The 25273-nt window shown below is 30.6% G+C and overlaps 1 protein-coding gene across 1 annotated transcript; it reads left to right on the top strand.

Moving 5' to 3' along the window:
- The first annotated feature begins 5628 nt into the window (after positions 1 to 5628).
- LOC129962844 (V-type proton ATPase subunit H-like) lies at positions 5629 to 22632 on the top strand. Its single transcript, XM_056076843.1, has 5 exons — positions 5629 to 5692; positions 13129 to 13382; positions 16868 to 17376; positions 19503 to 19737; positions 22174 to 22632. The coding sequence occupies exons 1-5, from the start codon at positions 5629 to 5631 to the stop codon at positions 22630 to 22632; spliced, it is 1521 nt and encodes a 506-aa protein (XP_055932818.1).
- The last annotated feature ends 2641 nt before the right edge of the window (positions 22633 to 25273 follow it).

Below are 25273 nucleotides of genomic sequence, written 5' to 3'. Positions count from 1 at the left end.
TATATGTAAAGGAGTAGTAAAGTCAAAGCATATCAAGGAACTAAAACAAATATTATTTCATAAATGTTGAGTATACCTCAGATATTACTCCTTTAAATCAATTCTTTGTTACATATTTTATTAAATGATGATCTTATAGGGAGATTTATTAAATTCCTGACATTAAGTAAATAGTACAGAAAATTAATTGTTAAAGATTTAGTTTTAGAGACGTTTTTAGCTGAAGGATGAGAGGACAGTATTACGATAATGCTAAGAATATCCCTGGTCATCATAATGGACCTCATTCTTTCATTAGAGTCACATCTAAAGAAATAATTATCTATTATTTATGTTTACTTTTTCAAGCAATCATTACTTTAATCATTTTTTCGATGATACACATATTTGTTAAAAATAATACATAAACAAACCTCTGTATTTTTAAAAGCTATTAAGATAAAAAAAAACCCATAAAATAAATCATGAACTATTTATCAAATTTTAAAGAATGTTGAAACGCAAAATAAAATTGTTGAATTTATTAAAAGGGATAGCATCACAATATGCGCTACTTCGGGCCGTAGAATTTAATACTGATCTTATATGAATTTTGCCGAGTTGGAGCGGAAGTAAAAAACACGAATAAAAGTTTATACTGATTGATAAAGTATTTACGATTCTTCATTCTTACATTCGTTTCTCTTATTTTGGTTATAAATAAATTCAACAGATGGCGCCATGTTGTTTTTGTTGTAATGACTAACTCCTGCTCATGAATTGATTTTTAACAAATATTCATTTTGGAAGGGAATTTTTTAAAAATTTATTTTAGAGGGAAAAGATTATATTGCAACATTGAAAATACTTGCATAAAAACCTCAAAAAAAATGGCTCTGTAGCAATGTTAGAAATTACGCTGAAAAATTAACCCAAACAATAAAACAATTTTATTATTCAAACCGAAACAATAAAAAGGGGCTTTTTTAAAAAATCAGTACAAAAGCATAACAATATTTTTATATCTTTAAGATATTATATAGGATTTAAAATACCGAAACAACTTCGAAATATAGCAACCTATCTTGCGCTGAATGGAAAATATTTAAGCTCTCTCGATTCATTTTAATTTCAAAATATGCATATAAATGGCAAGTATTCTTGGTGGTATTTGAGAAATTGAATGAATCTAAATTTTTAATCATTTGATTTATATTGTTTGATTTTGATATACCTTTCGATTAGTGACGATAAGAGCAACTGCATGATCTTTTACGCCGGATATTCACGAAATTGAATTGCAACGTCGTTCTGCATCTCACCCCCGTTCGCTTATTATATTTTCTTATAAAAAATTACATGATTTGATCCCCATGACTCTCCCCCTTTTACTCCTGTTGCTAAGCGACTTTTTGTATTATAGATATGTGTCTGTAAAAGCAGTTTCTATCAAATCTGTGCCAATTGATCATAAATGGCAAAAGGGAAACAGTTCTAATTTATATTAATAATTTGTCGATTTCGATAAATAAGTGCATTTTTTTTATAAATCATTAATTTTAAATGTAAGCCTGTTCATGATAAAGTGTCAATTTTATTTGAAAGCGCGCTTCATGATAAATATATTTTTTTGATAATTGTTATTCAATAAAAGAAGAGCATAACGAAATTGTATCCATTTCAAAGTTTTTTCACCTCAAAATTGACCGAAAAAAATATTAATTGCCGTCAAGAAATAGAGGGGATGTTCATCTCTCGATTTCCTCTTGATACATTTACCGAGGGGGACACATCGTAATGAGGATGAGATGCTTCCGGCATGGTGGTTGGATCTCGCCACCCTGGAGGGTACACAAATAGGCGGGGGATCTGACTCCTCCCGTCGATGACTGGACGTACTTCCTTCGGGGAGGGTTGTACCGTGGTCGGTGATGGTCCTTAGGACTCAACCATAGTTCCCGCCAGTGCTGCTGTTGCTGCGGTCCGGTCATTCAGTCCTACGGTTTAAATCCGTATGCCTTCGTGGCGGGTCGGAGAGTCAGATGGTTGACTTGACTTTCCTCTTGATACATTATGGCTCTTTTCGTTTCACTTCATAAGGACATACACCCTCTCGACTCTTCATGGAAAAAATTCTCTAATGCATTCAGCGGGATTGGCTACCCCGCCAACCCCCCCCCCCCCTTTTATTTTCAGGAGTCCTGCATATCAGCATTTGTTCTTTGTACCAAAGTGCCCCCCCCCTCCAAAAAAAAAAACGCATTTCTCTTCTATTGGTTAAAAACCAACATTTAACTCGGGGCTATAATTTTAATAAAATGGCCATATATCAAATTTTATTTATCTATTTTAGAACTATCGCATGTAATTGCATGCGAATATACTGACCAACAGACTAATCAACTTTTTGGCGGATTTGCTTCAAAATTTTATACTTGTCCACATTTTAAATGCCAAAATTATGCATCAAATTTGGTCAGTCTATGCTTATCATATTTTGTAGTTATTGTGCTCATTTGCTCATTCATACTCGGTACAGATAGACAAATTTTCTTTGGGTCTAATTCTTTCAAAAATTTATAGAAAGTCTTCAAATTTGAATGCAAAGATTGCATACCAAATTTTATCTTTCTAGCTCAAAGCGATTATCGTGTTCACAGATAGAACATTAGGCAGGCATAAATGTAAAATCGTGTTTTTCGGATTCTTGAGGTCTGAAATGTGAAAATCCGTCAGAATTTCGAGTTCGAATATTTCGGCAATTTCATTACTTTCTCTTTGTATACTTCGAGTATACAAAAGTAAAAATCAAGGATGTCTTTTTCCTTTTTCTTTGATCAGCTTGGTTCAAACTCCAATGTAGATCTCCATTTTATTTTAGGTGTTATGACCACATAAAAAATTTGCTTTATCTAATTCTTGTCTTTGCATTTTTGAATTCCTTACATTATCGTCGCATTTCTTATTCATGTACTGATGGATATACATAATGATAACGGATTCATATAATGGACCCAAAATTTGATAAATATCTACAGTTCTGATGATAAAATCGTATGCTAAATTTTATTTATTTAATTCATCGCCTTTTTATTTATATTCATATACACAAGAACGAAGAGAAAAATTTCCTGTTGGTTGATTCCGTACAAAATTATACTGAAATCTATAATTTTGTTGTTAGTGAATTCCATATCTCGTCACATTTTTTTTAATTATTGTGTTCACTCATATAGACGTAATTCTAAAAATAATTTTATCGAATTCAGGAAGGCTTAAAATGTGAAAGTTTATCAAAATTCAATTTCTCGATGATTACCAGACCTTCTCTTCTTTTACTTCTATACGAACAGCAAAACAGAAAACAACAAAATGCTAATGGATGTCGTTGGAAGAGAATGATGGCGTTTTGTCGATCTTTCATTAACATAAAGTTCAGTTGGCCTTAAATTTTACAAGTTGCTTTCCTAAGAGATTAATATTTTTGATTTGTACCGCAATGAAAATGATATGTCTGTTTGCTCTCTCTCTCTCTATTTTTTTTCACTTTCTTATTTTTAAAGCATAGTGAAAGTTTGAAAAAAAAGTACAAAGCTGGAACTCGAGATTTTGACGCATCTACATATATCAGACCTCTTTCAGTCCGAAAAATGCATTTTTAGAATTCTATTTTTCTGTCTGTGAACGCTTTAATTTAGACAGATGGAATTTGATATCTAGACTCTACTCGAAATTTGCAGATTTCTATCGAATTTTAAACAAAAAAATTCATAAGTCGATTTGTCCGGCTGTCCCAGTATGAGTTAACACAATGACTACAAAATGAAGTGGTCTAATTGAATAAATTTAATACACAGATTTAACATCTAGATACTTACCAAATTTGGAACAAATCTGTGAAGGTGTTTGACCATCTGTCGGTCTGTACTTTTACAAACATGTAAACGCAATAATTCAAAAACTCAATGGCTTCTATATCACAGATAAATTTAAATATATGAATTTTATTTGTGATTTTTTTTTGAAAAGTTGTAATTCTGTGTCAAATTTCGATTTTAGTCTGTTAGAAAATACGCGTACGAAACACAGATTCGATTTTGTTATACGATTAATCACCTAAAAAATCGCCAAGTATTACATTCAGTAGAAATGCTAAATTCACGCCAATATTTCGTAACTATTGTTCGCCAAAGCCATGTAAGGTATTCACGGCCTGGCCTAAGGATCAAAATTATATGCCGCAGAAAGGGGATAACACCTCTATTAGAGAATATGCAGGAAAATTTTGGGAAAATCACGTCTGCTGGTTTTTCATTTATTGTTTAGTACCAACAATAATGCCAGGCTTATGCTGTAGTAAAGATTTCATCTAGGTGCAATAAATAAATTTTACGGTCATGCTTTAAAGGTACACATTAAAGATGAGAAAAATCCTAAGTTGTTGTATAAATATGAACAACTTTTTTGTTTCGTTTACAAATAAGCAACGAAATCGTATATAAAATCAGTCGATTTCTGGTACCATGCTTAATGAATCGAAATATTGAAATTTCTTTATTTTCATCCTTTTAAAAACTTTATATATTATAAAAATATGTTTTTAACACGTTTTTATTAATTGCAAGCAGTACAAAAACTATCCGATGAGCGATAAACTTGAAACTTTAAATATTATTTAGATCTAGATGTCAATAAATATTAAATTACTTTCTTTTCTAACTGTTCAGTAGAGATTTTACATTCGATCAAACACTTTCATCACCAACAGATGGCGTCATACCATGTCGTTAGCGCCCTGGAAAGTTAGTTTAAAGTCGATTGCAAAATTTCACGCGCACAAGTCGAAAAAGTAAATAATGATTTTTTTTTTATTATGCCACGTTTTAAAACTGATCAAGAAAGTATGAAATGTTTTCTTCCATATGAATTTTTTTTTAAAATTCACGATGACAAATTTTCAGAACAAACTTTATTGGATTAGGAATATATATGGAGTTATAAGTCTGTATGAGGCTAGGAGAATTATTTTATGCTTTTTAATCCATTTTAAAATTGTGGTGTATTAAAAATTTTTATATAAATAATCATTCAGTTGTAATAGTTGGAGAAAATTTAAAAATCACAAATTTGGTGTTTATATAATTTATTTTATCAAAATATTTTACGGGTTATTATGGAGTTGTTGTTGTAAATAATTTTATCATTACTCTTTTATGGTAATTTAAGTACATTATGAGAATATTCCATACATTTAACAGTTTTTCATCATATTGCATAGTATTCGTTTAAAGAAAATAAAGAATGGCAGTGTAAAAATCAGAAAATAAAATACTTTAGCACAAATTTATCACAGACTTAATTTCAAAACAATATATTCATTGGAGATGTGACGAATGCTTATAGTAACTCATCACTCAAGCTGAGTAAGACAAGTGATTTTATTTCCATATTACAGCTTTTATGAACGTGATTATGATTCACCGAGTTCGATGTGAAATGAAATGCTTAATTTATGCGAGTGTTTTTATTTTGTTAGCTTTTCATATCGCATTTACTTTACAAATTAATATTTTTCAAAATTTTCAACAGATACAGATGACAGATTTTCGATTTAATTTGAAAGCCGTTTCTGGCTCCTATTTGTGAATCATGCCTAAAAATAAAGATAATAACACTTCTTCTGAAAAAGATCCAAAATCCGAACCTGAAAATCGTAAGTTATTCAATATATCATTTTTAGCTTTCTTTTAATCTCAAGAATTACATGATATTTTACATATCTTATTACAATAAAATGCATAGCTGAACAAATTTCAAAATATTTGAAATTAGATTAAGGTATATAAAAATCTAAAGGGTGGTTGAAATTAAAATGTCCCTACTCTATTAAACGTGGTCTATCTTCCACTAAGTGAAGGATAGCGTCGCGGCTAGATTTAAGATTAATGTAGGATCGCCAAAATTGAATTATATTGGAGATATTTTTCTTTAAATGTATTAGTGACAATTTTTATTGTAACCCTAAAAGTCATTTATTACCACTTCTTATATCTACCGAAGATGAGGGATTTCGGTGAGCCTTTGGATGTTTGGCACGATTTAGACATGATTGGCGAGAAACCGCACATTAATTTTAAATCTTACCATCATCATCAAACTTAAATCTTCCCTGGCAATTACTCGTTAAATAGGTAGCCTATTTAATAATGTCAAGAGAACGTTTGACAAATTTGGCGAATGCTTAGCGCTACTTTGTCGAAATTAATGAAAATTTGATACCGTATACTTGTACTGAAGCAAGCTGTATACACATAAAGAAAAAATTCGAAAATAGAAATCAACAAGAAATTATAGCTCAAATTTTGATTACCAAATAAAGTACTTAACGTATTAAGTTCATGTCATTGGTAAACTATACCAAATTTTTGCAACGAAAGAGCTTATTAACGTCCGATCTTTCGTATTTTAAATGCCAATTTATCGTGGCATGCAATTTGTTGCCATTAACCGCCAAGTTTTTGGCGATGTTTTTGCCAATTAACCGCTAACATGCGCTTTGATATATACGTACTTCAAATAGAAATATTGTGCAAAGAAAATGAAAAATAAATTTTGAAATATAAATCCTTTTTTTTAAAGACTGGATTAGTTCAAAATGCAAAAGAATAATGTTCAATATAAATAAGAATGAAGTCCATAATGCATAACCGGTAAGAATTTAACGCTTTTGAGCCATGTAGATCTTGTATGGACATCTTTTAAAACGAATAGGATATTTGCACCGTTGACTAAGAGACAAACGAGTACTTGTAGCATAACTCAAGTACTTGTAGAAGAATAACGGCAAACTGAACGCTCTGACAACTGAAGCAACAGCGGTCTATTCCATTTCTTTTAGCTGAATCCCGATTTCTTCGGGTTTGATTTTCTGGAACAGAATATCTAGTTTCCTGACCTCTTCAAGTTAGTAAACATATGACAGAAACCTTCTTCAACATAGCTTTTTTCTCTATAATAGAAATTTTCTTCGCGAGCTTTTCTTAACATTTCAATATACCTGCAATCCTGCTAAACAATTATTGCAATTGTAATAAGATATAAAGATCAGTAAAATTTGACTATTTTCATTTTGGACATGGAAAAATTAAATTCCGTCATTAAATTTCTCTGCTTCTTAATTTTTGAAAAAAAAAAAGCGTCATATGATGTTTGTATTTGTTCTATAAGTTTTTGACAGATATTTTCTTATGGTCTATATAACATTTTTAAAATAAATGCCTCCACCAGATAAAATTATATAAGTGTGAGTAAGATTACTTTAATTAGAAGCTTCTTCTAATATTAAACCTGATGTACTATCTTTAAAAAGTAAACGTCTTTAGACTCTTTAAAGATTTTATACTTCTAAAGTTAGCTGTTTTTGCAGAATATATTACAATTTAAACCCTTTAGAGACCCATTTTATAAAATTATCATTGGTTTAAATGTTCTCAGATGTCCCGTCGGTCTTAAATGTGTTAAAAGATTATTTTATACATTTTCTTCTCACAGATAGTTGCACAATACACGGTAATTTAAATTGAATATAGCGGCAATAACTATTTAATAAAAAAGAATGTATAAATAAGATTAACACATAATGTAGACGAAACTTCAAAATTTTGTGTACATACGTCATAGATGTTCTATGTGACTTCCTTTGGTCACGGATAATATGTAGGCAGTAGTCCATTTCACATTCTGAAGCATGCCTGCAGTCACCGACGCAAGCGCATTACAAATGCGTACTTTGCTCTCCATAGGAGCACATGCACATGTACTATATGCTCCCCAAATGCTTCCCATGGCCAAGACAATTGAAGAACTCAAAGTATGCATTTGTAATGTGGCGCCAGTGAATGCAGACATGCTTCAGAATGTATGGCGTGAAATGGACTACTGCCTAGATATTGTCCGTGTGACCAAGGAAAGTCATATAGAACATCTATGACGTATGTATACAAAATTTTGAAGTTCCGTCTACATTATGTGTTAATCTTATCTATACATTCTTTTTCATTAAATAGTTACTGCCGTTTGTAATTGTTATATCCATTTTGAATTACCCTATATTGTGCTATATTATATTATTCAATATCAAAAATGTTATACAATATTACGAATATGGTTTTATATAATACAATGTAGTGTGCTACTAGAATCATTCTGTTTCGATTTTTTTTTCATATTTACTTAATTTTTATCATGCATAATTTTTAACTGGCATTCGTTTAACTAAAACGGAAATATAATCCAGTGTCATCAACCGCTTGCATTGCAATCCAAAGTAACTGGAACCGCTCACGTGTATTGAGAAATGATTATGATTGCCTTCTTATTTTCCAATTCCTTTAAGAAGGATGGTTTTTCGCAATAATCGCTGTGAGGACATATCTATCCATAGCAAAACTATAAGTTATATCACTAATTTGATTTATAGGTATACTAGGGCTTAAGGTTTTGTGTATTAAATGTGTGCTTTTAGAAAAATGCATCCATTTCCATCTAATCTATTTTGAGTAATGTTAGCTGTTTAATGAATTGAACTTTACTTCAAAAATTTTTAAAAGGTTAAGATAGTTTTTTTTTCGAATTTCTATTTAATCTATTTCCCCTTATTGCAAGAACTAGATGCATAATTATATTCACACAAGGTATAGATATATTCAATTCATATCAGTGTTTCCTCCGGTATTCTTGTTTTAAATACCATAAAATAATTCATGGAGAACAAAGCCGGAACATATTATCACCATAGTCAAATTAGCAAATTTAGTGCATCATATTGGAAGAAACCACTGACGGAGAAAGATATAATTGTTTTAAGAAAAGGATTTCTCCTGTGTTTTAAACTGCTTCTGTTATTCAACACTGTTCCTAATTTATGGTTAATGGATTTAAGAAATGAAATGTAAAATGGCACAATTAACGCATATTACAAGCAAACAAATCATAATGTTCAGTTTTTAATGTCCCATTATCCTCATCAAGGTTACGCTTTGTACAATCTTAATATCTGCCTTTGTTTAATTTGGAGTAACAATCACACTGATATCATTCACTCAATGGTTTTAGTTCCGCTGCTTGATGTTAATGAACGAAAGTAAACTTTCCTAGCCCCCCGAGTCGATCAGGCGCTGCGCAAAGTGATAAAAACGAAGCATTATAAGTAGATTTCTCCATTGGACGTTAATGGAACCACCTTTCAGATGGATACGATAATCACAAGTGTTTTCACTGATGACAAGTATAATTTTTCACGCGAGTGATTTTATGATGCACACCGTTCCTTCTTGAACTTGAAGACAAAAAAAGGAACGAAACTGGGTCAAGAAGAAGAAAGAAGAAGAAGCGAATTCATAAAAGCCAACAATGATATGAGCGCGAAAATTACCGAACGTTCTGAGAGTCACTGGGGCACACCATCAACCGTGACAATGGGAGCGATCTTTGACCAAAGTCTGAGATTTCAAACTCGGAACATAATGATTTGGAGTTCACATGCGTTCTCATACCGGCGTGGGCTATCTTCAACACTTCAATTTAACAAATAGTTATTTCAATTAGAGATATATGGGATAGTTTAATGCCCCCAAACTAATGACTTTGATGCCAAGAAATAATATCGCAATTTTCAATAATATATTGTTTAGAAACTGGTGCAACATTTGTAAACTGAATCAGTTTACATGATGAAAATATCATGCAAAATGCCTCTGTAATATTTGGCATGCATTTACTTACTGGATACTAAATATTCAATAAGAAATAAATCAAAATTATAATTACATTTTTAATTAAATATGAATTAAAAGTTTAATGTTTTTATCCTAAAAAACTTTGGGGCATATTATTCTACAAAAATAATTTTTTTTTCTAATTTTGCTAATTTTTCATAAATAGTTTTCTGTGGTTTATTTATAATATTTATACATACGCTCGTTTAGACGACATTAATTATATTTTTTGTGAATACGGTATCGCTATGTGTATTTAAGAGTGCATTTTAAAAGTTAAATGAAGATGAACGAATCATGTCCAATACATTATCTTACTACCATGTTTTGAACGAGTAGTTAAAATCTCCTTTATTTTTTTTTTCAATACTATTTGAACACCTACTTTCATTTTCTAAGGGACTTAGATTTTGTTACTTTTTCAAACCCAATAAATTTCTTAATTCATTTAGTAGAATGATAATTTAATAGAAAGAATGTCCACATATCCACGCGGATATTTGAATGCTTAATGTTCAAGTTTTACTTCTTCTGAATGGCAATATTGGAGGTGATGTTGGTGAACTATCCTATTCTTCTGGGGGTCTATGCATGGGACTGTTATGTAGATTTTGGAGAGTATTAAGGAGATGAAAAAATATTCACGTAATTGTCGACTGTTGCTCGTTATTCAAATTCACTTGAGGTCTCCGTTCCAAAGCATGGTGACTCATTATAAAATAGTTAATACTCAAACGAATAGATAGTTAGAATGGAACACATACCGAATGATTATTAAAAATTTTACTGATATACGATTCCTTAGCAAGTATATTTTTCGAAAGAATGGAAAAAAACTTGGAATACAAATATTATACGGTATCAGCCTCAAGAATGGTGTGAAAAAAATAGTCAGGAAATAAAAGTTACACTCTCACACTTAGGTAGGTAACAATGGCAATATATTGGAATTTTCGAACTCACGGAAACTTACAACCATTTCACGAAAATAGAATTCTCATAATAAAAAAACCCTTAATACTCAGTTGTAACAGTATTTTGCATTTTTTTATATTTAAAGTAGTCACTATATAAATTCAATACGATCCTTTTAAAAAAAAGGATGTTATCCTCTCTCAGAAAATGATCTATTTGGACCAAATGATGTTTAAAGTTCATACACATAAAAATTGAAGATATTATTTTGATAGTATACATCACCAAAGACACGTTCATGGAAACATTTGAAAAAATATGTCACGATTCCAGGTAGCATAACCTGTTGTAAATCATTGCACAATATTCAGCGAATTTATATCAAATTTTTCTTTATTCAATAATATCATACAATATTGCGGGTATTATTTCATATCATACAATATTGTACAATATATGTATAAAACTAGGATATTTCTTTAAATACCTCCGAAAACATGTGCGTTACTTTCTCCAAAAAATATTATGGCAATACAATTTTCTGTAAGCTGCTACCATCCATTTCTCAATCAGCTGACTTTTCCATAAATCAATGAAAACTTTGTAGGCCTAATCTTGATTCATTTTTACGGGATCTTGATTTCTTTGCACAATTCTAGTCATCCTGATCACAAAGTGCGATGCTGTTAATGTATGATTGGAACGGGATATGTCAGATATAACATTTGATGTTGGCTGAGAAATCTTTTCCCAAGCAGAAGATGAATCGAGTCTGTTTGTTAATAGTAGTAAATAGATGTTATTATTGGCATTTGTAGATCCAAACATGTTACTGGATTTTTTTTTATGCCATAACCAAGATAGATATCTAATGTGAATTAATAAATGAGATGGAGCTTGTTACTGACCTTCTTCTATAGTATCCACTACTTTTCAACGATTTGTGCTTAAAATGCAAATATTTTACATGGGAAATGTTTTTACTTTAGTTCTTTTTCTTATATAAAGATCTAGTATTAATGCTAATTCTATATAAAACTTTCTTTTTCCTCTTGAATCTTCCACAGACATATGTGGGTTTGAGTGCGAATCTCAGAAACAATAATAACGAGCATTTGATCTTTTTTAATATTTTTAATTAATAATTAAAGGCACTGGCATAACATTTAGGACTAGAACAACACTTAAAATAATGAAAGGAGAAAGGAAGGCTGGCTGCCTTTTACACAAATTAAAAAAATCAGCATCACAACGTCTCCTTTTTCGTACAGCGTGAAGTACTTCCAACTCTTTTCCTCTAGCAGGGAAAAACAAGCGCTATCACGTCACTACCATGCACGTTGCCACCGTATGGGGCTAAATCTATCTCCCATATATTTAAATACATTATAGCGTCATTTTACAATTTTGTGAATTTAAGATATCTGACTAGGTTAAAAACATGAATTTGGATGAAAATTCGCATTTTTTTTTTCATTGTTAGAAAATAGACACGCTTCTGTTTCCAGTAATTATTTTGTCTCTACGTTGATTAGAAGCCATGTTGCAACAAACTAAATTTTTTATTTTGACGCATTTAAAAACCTTCAATGCATTTTCTGAAGAGCGAGTTTTTTCGTTATTGCGCTCTACGAGTGTCGTCATATATCAAAAAATATTCAAGATATATAAATGAAATTTATAATTAGTGCTCATTATGTTATGTCGAATGTACTGAACTATGGATTTGATTTTGAATGCTCTAGAAGTGGATTTATGATTGTTTAATTCAAATATTGCAGAAAAAATTTGTAAAATTTCATAGATAATTTCTTATATTACATATAAAAATTTTATTTTTGAATATAATTCTGAAATAATAGTTAGTTACACTCCAAGATATATTGCTCATATAATATTACAAAGAAAAATGAAGTTCTGTAACGATTTCTTTTAATCTGAAACAATCCTAGTTTTTATAAATAAATGCTAAAGTTTACATCAAAACATGCTTTTTTTTTCAAAAGCTACTATACATATTTAAATAATTTCATTTATATCTATCATTTTATCCTTATATCCATAAAAAAGCATCACATAAATATTAAACTTTTTTTTTTTTTGAAAAAGTTCCCTCCGAACTTAGTAGAATACTTTAATAATTTTTAAGTCTGAAACAACAAATCAATTTCTGATTTTAACTATATATGCAAATTTTTTATGTAATTAAAAATATGAATAATTTATGTAGAATTGTTTAATTCCTCTAGATATTGATTTAACTGTCTCTCGTCAAAGTTAAACTTCAACCAGAAATTACAATACCATTTCAATAATTTCTATCTGTGTAAAATTTTAGAATAACGCTTTTTGACAATGGAAATGGGAATCCTCCAAAAGCAATGATTTTGATGACAAAATATTTTCGAAAATGATACATTTATTCAAAAATTTAATTTTAATGGTTTCTTTGTTTTAGAAGATGGCACAGAAGACGAAGAAGAAGAGACTACCCATACTCTCACCATCTTCTCTGAAAATCTGGAACAGAAAGTTTGGGATATCGCGGGGAAATTGTGGAAAAAATCCAACAAAGTTCGTGAGAAACCACCTGTAGACTGGGTGCCTTACTTAGAGAATGGATTCATAAGTCAAAAGGAGTTCTCTTTTATCAATGCCTTCCAATATACAAAAACAAAAGAAGAAAGGGATATGTTGATTGAATATTACAAAGTAAGAACTTGAAAATCCTTTCTATTAACCATTATTACAAATTGTCAAATTTGTTCATTTTTTAAAAATAAATGTGCTAAATGTTAAATATGTATGAAATGTAACTTATGATAATAGAAAGAACATCTTTGAAAGTTTCTTTCAATTGCTTAACGAATTTCTTCTTCTTGATTATGGAATATGTCAAGAAGACAGGGAATATGATAACGTTTAATTGATTAATTTGAGATGAAGGTGATCTTCTTTGACTATCATTTTTTTGACATTTTTAACATAAGAAGAATTAGTTAACTTACGACATCCCGATATATGAATATTCAATGATAAAAATGGAGACTTCTTTTAGATTTTCCTTGCAAAAGTTCGTCAAATTTTGTAACGAAATTATGTATTAAATCTTACATATATTTCATTATTAAAGCTTGTAATCCACAAATTTACTTTCATCTGTACGAAGTGTAGAATACTGCAATCGTTAAAGAAATTCGTAGTTGAGATTTTAACAAATCTCCTCTCTTCAGATCTCCTTGATTTCTAAAAACAAATTTTTAATATTAGACGAATGAATTTTGGTATATGGCATTTCTACTAAATTTGTAGATTTCTGTCAAATTTTGAGCGAAATCCGTATATAAAAAAATCAATCTGTCAGGCAGCCTAGTTATAAGTTAACATAGTAATACAAAGCGAAGAGAGCCATACGGATAACATTTGATACACAGATTTAATATCTAAGATTTTAGATATTTATCAATTTTGGAACCAAATCCGTCAAGGGGTTGACAGTCTGTCGGTATGTACTTTTACAAGGATGTAAACACAGCAACTTAAAAATGTAGTGACTTAAACATATGAATTTCGTTAGATGATTTTGTGATAACATTTTTTTGTTTCCATCGATTGGAAAAAAAGCGTCTAGAACACAAATTCAATTTTCGTGTATTATTAACTGCATGATAGGAATTAATCGCCAAGTATCGTACAAGAGATTCAGTAAAAATATTAAATTCGCGCCAAAAATCAATCTTTCGTAACTATTGTACGCCAATGAATATGTAAGGTATTCGCGAAAAAATCAATAGTTTTAGCTGTCGGAGGGAATAACACCTTTATTAAAGAATATGTGAAAATGTTTTGAGGAGACCACTAATACTGAAGTACTAACCGCATCCCAATGATTAATTTTCAAAAAAAAATCGCCAATGTTTTCTTGCCAAGAGACTTTTATAAATATAATTCCTCAATTAATCATACACAATTGTAGTTTTCTTTATGACATTACAAAGCACTCGACTCTCATGTGACAGATTGCGAAAATAAATATCTTAGCATTCATGGTGTTGTCCAAAATATACAATCATATGCAGGTGAACTAAGGGCATACTACTTTTATGCGACAAAGTTTCGGGAAAACCATACCTCTGGTCTTTCTCTTATCGTATAATAAACAAGAACAAGAGATTTTAAAATTGCAAATAAAAAGGTATCCTTGTTGCAATGCATTCAAACCTTAAAAACTTTAGGAGAAAATCTTAGAGGAAATGGATTGCCGACATTATTTTTCATGCCAAGTAAGAGATCTGCATAAATTAATCTACATCTACTCTAGTGCGACTGAAACAATGTTTAGTAAAGTTTAGAGATCCTTAGACACTAAACATCGAGACAATGCTTAACAATGCCCTGGTTTTATATTTGCACAATTTGTCGCTGTCTGCTCTTAACGAATCATTTTTATTCTGTAGAATAATTAACTGAAAGCTGTTCCTTATCAATAAAAATATATGAGCATCCTGAGTGAGTTTAGTGTATCAAGCCATCTTGTGCATTGTTTATTATATAACATACATCATTATTCAAAGAGAATAGAAAGATTAAAAATAATTATCCCTAATGAACAACAATAGATAGAGATACATATAACGCATCTTTTTTAGAATAATAATAATAATAATTATTATTTTGCATTCGGCTAATCTTGATATAAGAGGGAAAATGTTGTTTGTTTATGAAAAAATAGTGGTGCCTTAGCAAACGTCGTTTCGTATGCTGCAGTATGAAAAAGTGAATTCATTGTAATTGTTGCATTGCAGCGTGCGTTTCCTTCAACAGTGAACCGCCTAGTCATAAACCAAATTTATAGTTGGTACAAGAAATTCTTAGTAGATATGTAGATAGTTGGAGATAATTGCATATGTAAAGGGGAAAAAACAAGGGTCGTCGTATTCGCATGTCAAATGAGAATGTTGAACATATCCGAATTGATTTGAAATTTAACAATAGGAAATTTTAATTTAGAGAATTTACAATTTCGAAACCAATAGTATAATGTGTGCTTAAATTCTATATCTGATACTTCGATATTCAATTCTTAACACGCATGAAAGAATCAGTTACTTCACGTGTATCACGAAATGAGTTTCCCATTCTACATTTGTCGCATAACAAGGGAAATTCATGTTGGGAACATATAAAGTATTTTGTGAATGGACTCAGAAAGTTGTAAGAAGATATCAGGAGGAACAAAAAAAATTACAATAGAATTGTAACCCACGCTGTGAAAATCGCGGGAAACGCATGCAGTTACTGAGTCCAGAAGACGTTGCCAATTCACATAAGGGGCGTGGCGATGCGTGGAGATAATGTAAGAGATGGACAGTACCAATGCCAATGTACCGTGGATATCTCAACAGAGATTTTATGTCAATGCGTGACCTGGAATTCTTGGTGATTAACTCTATGGACCGTACCCTGTCCAAACGCCTGAAAGGAGAAACGCACCTTGATTTTCTGCATTACCTCCTCTCGGAAATGTTGCAAAGTGTGCAGGCCACAATGTAGTAAAGCATGCTGTCCATGCATGATGGTGCCAGTGTCTATTTTTATTGCAAGATACGTAATCACCTCTATATTACATACCAAAGAAGGTGGACAGAAAGCAAAGAACCCATTCTTGGCATATATGCTCATTGACTAGCAACACGTGACTTTTTCTTAAAGAGTCACATTAAACGTTTCAGTTTTTTGTTGTTCCAATTTGTCGTTGAAATCTTCGTCGTGCGTTTTTCGTGATTTTCATCTCCCTCAATGCGATGTACGACACTAGGTTCCATTGCAATTTTTGTTCTTCGCATATCTGTTAATAACCTTTGAGTTTTCGGTTCAGCAACAGAAAACAGAAAGTTCCCCTATATATCAGAGTTTCATATCTATCTCCATCTATTGCTGTTTTCGTTAGAAAAAATATTTTAAGTCTGATCCTTTTTGATAAACCCTGTATAAACTTTCTTTATTAAAGAATTAATTCAAACTTACTTAAAGTTCTAATTTTAAAGAACTCGTAGTGTTGCCTGTTATATTTCATTCTTGTATGTGATAAATCTTTTTATTCTGTCTTTTGCATTTATTTTTGTTTCTTCGTATTTAATTTTCATATTTCTAATAATATTTCGTCTGTCATCAGGTATTTCAAACTTCTCTTCCAGGATTTATCTTTCAAAGCTATCGTCAAAGTAACACAACGCATTTCTGTCGTGGAAGAGATAGAAAAATTCCTCGTCCTCGTAAATGATCTGCTGGCAGAAGATATCTCTATAACTGAAAAATTCTATAAAGCTATAGACGAACCTTGGATGTCATTCACTCACCTGTTAAGTTGCAGTGATGATTTTATGCAAAATATGGGAAGTCGAATCATAACGAAACTCATGGTTGGACACAAGAAAAAGAGACCGCCTCCAGACAAGATTGAGTTCTTTTTAGAATGGTTGAGAGAAGAGCTAAGAGAAGAGAATGAATATTTATTATCAGTAGCGAGATGTTTGCAAAGAATACTGCAAGTAGATGAATATAGGCTTGCCTTTATGAATTTAAGTGGTGTCTATCAGATCCTTAAACTTTTGGCTAGAGGAATAAATCCACAAGCTCAGTATCAGTTCTGCTTTTGCCTTTGGGTGACGACTTTTAATTCTCATCTAGCTGACAAATTGAATCAGTGGGTATATCCTTTTTTTTTCTTGTATATTTCTGTATATAAGAGTTTACAAAATGAAAATTTTTTGTTTTATAAATATTGTCACGAATTTGTAATGTTACTTTCCAACAATTAGTTCCATGCCAAGTTTTAATAACAACTCTGATGAGCTCTAAATGGATGCTGAGTCAATGACTCCGGTTTTGATAACAACTCCGGTTCGACAAACTTGGCGAGCATTTGGCGATTTTGAGGGGAAAAAATAGAAAGATTCCAAAATCACTGGAATTTTGGTGATATATCTATTAGGAGCAAAGATATAATAATTTTCTAGAATATTCGTTCCCTTGCCACAAAAGTCATAAAAAACTCAAAAGACAAAATGGAGTATCAGATTGTTCGAGAGGCGTGAGCAGTCGCACGAAGTTTCTCTCCTGCGAGTTCCCTCTGAGGGCTCTGTGCTGTTAGGTTTGCTTATTAATGAATTCTTGCTTGTATGCGGGAATTATGTAACAATTAGCTATTTTGTTTTCTTGTCTGTGTATTCTTGTTTTCGTAGGAAATAAATCGTCGTTATGCTTTATTGGGCTTGCTGGAGTATTTCACTGTATGTCTACTCCACCGCATTCTTGACTTTCAGAAAATTTTCTATAACAGTGTGTTTCAAATCTAGAAATATTATCTAATTACAATCTAATAATATGACTAAAATTCCTTTCAGAATTAAATATTGGAGACTTTTATAAATTTAGGCAACAGATTTCAGGTGAATATTGCCATAAATAGAAGATTATATTTTGATGTTGATACTTTTATAAGAGTGATTAGTTGATAGCAAAAATATAAAAGTCTATTTATTATTACCAGCCTTTGGTGATTAATTGGTTTTCTAAAATTAATGGTATCTAAAATGTCAAGACTTTTATTAAAAAGGCTTGTTTTATATTGAAATTTAATCGAAATGGAAAAGCCATATTTTCATGTCTTCAACAACAACAATAGAAAAAATATTATTGATCAAATTGCTGTAGCCACAATGAAAGCGATTTAAATTTCACTTCAACTATGAAATATTTTATTGTAAAATATGATTAAAATATTTTTTTGAATTTAATTAAAAGTAGACTAAAATGTATGATATGTAAATTGGTATCATAGAAAAGATGTACATTTTTTTTAATTTATGAGATGATTTCTAAAAATCATTTTTGTGTTGTAATATTTTCAAAAGTAATGGCAAAAAAAAGGTAAATTAAGAAAAGTCCTTTGGTTGGTTTGGTAGCTTTAAGTTCTGTAGAGGGCCAACGACCATACACACATATACACTTTTCTTTATTATTAGTAGAAATTAAATAGCGATAGTAAAAAAAGTCTATGATGCGAAAGCTTTCATGAGTCTATGATGCGAATGAGCAACCATGTTAAATAATATCGAAAATCACAAAGGGAGAAGAAAAGAAGAAAATTTTGAAGCTGTTATAGAGACGTCAACACATTGGCACTAAGTAAACAAAATATTAGATATCCCTAATTGCTAATACAGCCCTATCTGTGAGTAGCCAAGAACTGCTTTACAAGACAAGAATAATATAAATAGATATCACTTGTATTAATTTGAAACTTGATAAAGTAAATAATGTGCGTGAGTTGGAAGGAATCTACAGAAGTTAAATTCAAAGAAAATATATCTTTTAACTTAGAAGTCGACCTTCTTTAACTTCAGTATTCTTACTATTGCAGTTACAGAAGAGGCAGTCTGCATATTTATATAATCTGCAAATTTTCCTTTTGCAACCCCTGAATTTTTCTCCTATAAGTAATTTTAATTAATAAAAAAATCTCCAGATATAAAATTTTAGACTATTGGTTTAGCTGTTTTCAGTATATGTAGCATAGACATACATAGACTCTATGCCCAAAAGAATTTAATTTGGGACCATTTCGTTATTTGAGGGCGTCTCTAACACTTTGACCATTCATTGAAATATAATCTATATACCACACTTTAAACTGATTTTACTTTATATAAAGCATACGTACTTTGGAATTGAGGCATTTCATTCAAAAATTAAATTCAGAAACATAACTGCATTGGTGGGAAAATCATTTTTACCATCAGTCAAAAATATAAATTTGTTTTTATGCAGATCTGCTCTGATTCCAATTTTAATGGATCTCTTGGAGCGATGTCCCACTGAAATTACGAAGTTACCAAGGGTGGTGATAGCTACATTCCGGAATTTGCTAGAAAAACCGAATGATGTAAGGGTCCGACGCAGCAATGCCCTCATGATGATACAATGTAAACTGCTCCAAAGCATGGATTTCTTCGAAACTAGGACAGATCTCTCCAACGATCCTGAATATCTAGAGGATTTTCAAGTACGGTCGAGTTTTTGCGATTTTTTTAACGATCACATTTAAAATGAGAAAAGTACATTTCATTTATATATAAAACTATATATCATTTTTTGAATGAAGAATATCTTTACTTATATCGATGTTATTTTAATTATTATTTCTCGTATACGTAATATAGAGACAGAACAGTAATCGTCAAAGAATTCGAATTCGAGATTTTAATTAATCTCCGTGTTTTAGACCTCCCTAAGTTCGAAAAACACATTTTTGGAAATGTCTGTCTGTGACAAAGATAACTCAAAAACTCTTTGATGTAGATGTTGAAATTTGGTATACGGTTGTTGCACCAAATTTGGAAAATTCTGTCAAATTTTCAGTAAAATCTGTTCAGAGGAAGTCCGCTTGTCATGCTGTATATGTTAATGCAATATATGTTAACACAATAATTACAGAATGAAGAGAACTAGATAGATAAATTCGATGCACAGATTTAATATCTGTAATGTAGACACCTGCCAAATTTTGAGACAAATCCATCCAGACAACCGCCCGTTGGTCTGTGTTTTAGAAACATTTAAATGCCATAATTCAAAAGAGCAATGACTTAAATATATGAAATTTGGTATGCGATTTCGTAGCTACAAGTGCAGTTTTGAGTCAAATGTTTATTTCAATCGGTTGAGAAAAACCTGTTTAAAGTACAAAGTCGATTTTCGGATGCTATTAACTGTTTACCTAGGATTAATCGCCAAAACCCTCGCCAAGGATGACACGATAGATTCAGTAAAAAATGCTAAATTCACGCCAAAAGTTAATATTGTACATTGTTAATAAAAGTTAATATTAATTATTGTACATCAATGCCAGTTAAGATGTTTTTTGCATGGCAAGTTTATTAGAGAGAATGTGAAAAAGGAGAGATCACTCCCGCTGTTTATTATTTAGGCTGGGCTGATACTTAGCTTGATAAATCTATTTAGTACAGTCTGTACTCATAAATAAATCATCGAATAAGTACTCATATTCGATTGTACCTGATAATTTTATGCCTGATATAGCTAGTAACCGATTCTTTTCCTATAAGAATGAAATCGGATACTCGTTGGATATCAATTCTCACACTGGCGCCGAGATTAAGATTGAGCTGATATTCAGTTTCACAGCATCAGGATCAGATTGATACTAACACTCACTCGTACAAGGCACTTTTATTTGATAATTTTATATTTGATACATCCGACAACTAATCATTTTGCAGTCAATAGGTATTAAAACATTATATGCGTGAAGATATTAGCTTTAGAGACTGTTGCCGGAACCAATTCCTGACATGCTTAGTCTATATTAGTTTTGTGTATCTGCAACTTGTGCAACCTGATCAGATATCGGGTTATATAAAGATATCAGGATAATGATCAAGTTATCAGATCAGACAACCTGATTTATCAGGTATATCAAGTTTGATCTACCTTGATATACCTGATAAAATATCAGTTGAATAAGTATCATTAAACTCTAGATAATATTAGAAATTCTCTAAAATGTTTACAGAACTGCCTTCCTGAATTATTCACTCTGCATTTAAAGATGTATTCACGCAAAGCTCTAGGGCTATTCTTTGATTTTTTTTTTCCATCTGACAACCCATTACAAAAATAACCAAATTTGATAAATCTAATTCAATACGAAAATTTTCCCATAAGTTTTTCGTATACTAACACAATGTCACGTAGCTTTGTAGTACAGTGGAAAGTATTGACAATATATTTTGTGTCAATTTGGTTGAAATGACAATACGGGAAGATAATAATATAACTGAATTTTATTTATCTGACTCTGAAATTTTGAGCTATAAATCATAAAAAGGGATATTTGAATCAAAATGTAATAGATATTTAATATTAGATTAGCTTTGATGGTAAATCTATGTCATATTACATTGCCGTCTTGTTTCTGGATTACCATCTTTACTTGCGTACACTTTGCATAGAAAATTATGCTAAATCATTGATATAAATCTGCAATTTCGTTATAAAATAAAGAATAACCAAATATATATAATATTGTTTGTTCCTTTTTTTGGAGTTATCGTATATCCAAACATAACTGTGGAACGATGCTATTCGATCTTCCTGTTGGCAATTCCTTTTTTGATAGTCGTTCTTTTGTGAATCTCTTTTTGTCCATATCTAGCTCTAATTAAGGGAAGGAAATCGCAAAATTTACTTTCAATTCCACTTTATATTCTTTAGAACGACCAAAAATGTTTTACATGCTTTCAATAAAACATAACAAGTTTTATTGCTTATTGATAATTTGAGTGTATTCAACCTAATATTTCTATAATGTATTATTTGCAAATGCAATGTAGAACTGTTAGATTACTATTAGTTTTAAGTTAAATATTTTGTTTGATTTCATGAAAAATGAAACCAAAAATAATTTTCATTCTTCCAGCTCGTAAAGGATATACTGAATGCATGTGTGACAGAGCTTACCAGCTTCGACGAATACAACTTGGAGCTCAAGTCCGCTAGACTCAAATGGAGTGTTGTACATACTTCAAAACGGTTCTGGGTGGAAAATGCTGAACGCTTCAACGATAATAAATATGAACTGCTTAAGATCCTAATAAACATTCTACAGAACTGCAAAGACACTACTGCCATTTGCATCGCAGCTCACGACATTGGGGAATATGTGAAGCATTATCCTAGAGGGAAGATAGTGATAGAACAGTTGGGTGGAAAGGATGCACTGGTGGATCTCTTATCACATAAACATCCTGCTGTCAAATTCCACGCCCTCAAGAGTCTTCAAGTGGTAATGCTGGAAAACCCCGAAGTATATGCCAGCTCTGAAGATCCCAGTAAAAAGATCAAAAAGAAAACAGAAAAAATTGGCTTTGGATTGTGAAAGGAACGATGAACCAAAAACGTTTTATTTGATACAATTTGTCAGAATGGGCAGAGAGAAAACGTTCATTCAGAAAAAAAAATAACTAATTAGATTCTCAAGGAGATGCAAGCTAGATGTTTTTTATTTAATATAAATGTTTATATGTTTTCAGTTCTTATTGAATATGTTCTCTGAGATTTATTAATTTTGAATAGTAATGCCTTCAATTAATATACAAAAAAGACTGAAAAAATCTAAATATGAACTAAAAAAATCTAAATAAAACAATAAAACATATTCCTGTATCAAACAACGTATGGAAATTTCACTAGTGTGAATGATATAATTACAAAATAGAATTTTAAATATTTATATTTGCCATTATTTTCTTCTTTTATTGTATTGATGAGATATTTGCTCATCACTGATTCTTGTCAGTAACAGACGATCGGTTTCCATTTAACATACATGCATGTATTTATTGTTGTATAATTTTCGTAAGATGATTTGGATTCCAATTATAGAAGAAAAAAAAAAGAAATGAAATATTCCAGGCCAATAAGTTAAATTAAAACCAAAGAACCACTAGACTATTATACTTTCATCTGAAATTAATAAAATAAACAGCCTAATAAAATAGATCAAAATTTGTGTTGAATATCATAAACCAAATTCCCTGCACAATCAATCAAAAACTGCATACTTAATGCAGATTCCCAAAGAAGTAGCAGGAATTAATAAAAAATACTTAATATATTATAAACTGATTTCGTAATCATAATGACATACATAATTCATTTCCCAAAATATTACAATTAATCACATTTCTTACCATTTTAATAATATATTTTTTATGAAAATCAATTAATAAAATACTACTCGATGAAGTCTAAAAAGTTTTACTGTTAACATTGAAAGCTTTCATGTTCATGAATTGTAACTAATAAATGTTTGCATTTTATATCCATTGAAAGACAAGATAAAAATTTCCTTCGTTGTTTTAGAAACTTTGATTTCCGTTGCAGAGAGCTGTATGCCTTATATAACGACAGACGAAAAATCTATAAAGGGCATTTAAAGTGTAAAGTTTCTTAAAAGAAACAAAAAAAAAAACAGAACATTAATAAGTTTATATCCTTTGTATGACACATGTCCGTTTATTGCTACGTATCAGTATGAAAAATCAGTTTGCTCTTAATATGCCAAAACTATAAATTAAACCAGATTTCCATCAAGATTTCCAGATGTAGATTTCCCTAAAATTTTGAGTAAAATCTGTTTAGAGGAAGTCCGGCTGTTCTGATATAACTTAACAGGAAAACTACAAAACGAAGAGAGCTAGATAGATCAGATTCGGTACACAGAATTAACATTTATAGAGTAGACACCTGTCAAATTTTGAACCAAATCCAACAGCGGTTTGATTGTCTGTCGGTCTGTACTTTCAGAACCGTGTAAAGGCGATAATTCAAAAATGCAGTGACTTAAATATATCAAATTTGGTATGGGAGTTTTTGACTACAAGTGCAGTTTTGTATCAAATCTTTGTTTCAATCAATTGAGAAAAACGTGCCTAAAGCACAAATTCGATTTTTGAATTAATCGCCAAAGATAACAAACTAGATTCAGTACAAGTAATATAAAAAAAAAATTAAGTCAATTTCTACTTAGGCCAACAATTTTTTTTTTATTTCGGTTACTTTTTATTAAATAATTACAATTAATATATATATATATATATATATATGACAAAATTACAATATTAAGTGGCAATTTTTTTTTGCTTGGTGACCATTTGACGACTCTATTTAAAGCATTAAGAATTAATTTAATTTAATTAATTAATAAATATTTGAAATTATATAATGAATGAAGAATTACGTTAAGTATTAGATAAAAACATTTTTTAATGGAATTCCTACTAATTTTCTTATAAATAAATTTTCTTCCTAATATATAAATAATATTTATATATATATCTTATATTATTTATGAGCAGGTGTCGCGTCAGTAATCTCAGAGCTTGGCGGCCATTTGGCGACATGGCGACGGATTTGGTGACCAATTAGAAATTACTCGACAAATTTAATTAACTAATATTTGAAAAAAAAACTTTATTAACATCAAGTATCATCCACTACGAGTTTAAAAAATGTATTTGAACTTGAGTGTATAAATAAAAAATATTTTATTAACGATTGAAAATTTGAACAAGATATATATATCTTGTTCAAATTTTCAATCGTCGATTTTCAATTACACTCTCCCTATATTTTATATATATATATATATATATATATATATATATATATATATAGGAAGAGAGTGAACTAATAGTAGGAAGTGAAAAAAAGGGATTCAGGATACTATTAACAGCATGCCAGGGATTAATCGCCAAAAAATTGCCAGAACACGATAGATTCAATAAAAATGCTAAATTTATGCCAAAAATTAATATTTCATAACTATTGTACGCCAATGACATCAAAGGCGTTCTCTGGCACGACACATTTATTAAAGAGTAAGCGAGACAGTTTTAGGACCCTCTGGTTTTAATCTATTTAGGAAGACTCCTGACTGCACATCCTCTACTTTTGCACACAATATTATTTAAAGACATTCGGTGTTAATAAAGTCTGTAATATTCAAGAAAATATGA

Source organism: Argiope bruennichi, chromosome 3, assembly GCF_947563725.1.
Source record: "Argiope bruennichi chromosome 3, qqArgBrue1.1, whole genome shotgun sequence".
In the NCBI taxonomy this organism is placed as follows: Eukaryota; Metazoa; Arthropoda; class Arachnida; order Araneae; family Araneidae; genus Argiope; species Argiope bruennichi.
This window is presented reverse-complemented; position numbering and strand designations above follow the sequence as displayed.

Excerpts from the sequence above, each read along its gene's own strand:
- LOC129962844 (XM_056076843.1), top strand. The coding sequence starts at position 5,629 with ATGCCTAAAAATAAAGATAATAACACTTCTTCTGAAAAAGATCCAAAA. Across the intron at positions 13,383-16,867 it reads TGTTGATTGAATATTACAAA|GATTTATCTTTCAAAGCTAT; the intron begins GTAAGAACTTGA and ends CTTCTCTTCCAG. Across the intron at positions 19,738-22,173 it reads AATATCTAGAGGATTTTCAA|CTCGTAAAGGATATACTGAA; the intron begins GTACGGTCGAGT and ends TCATTCTTCCAG.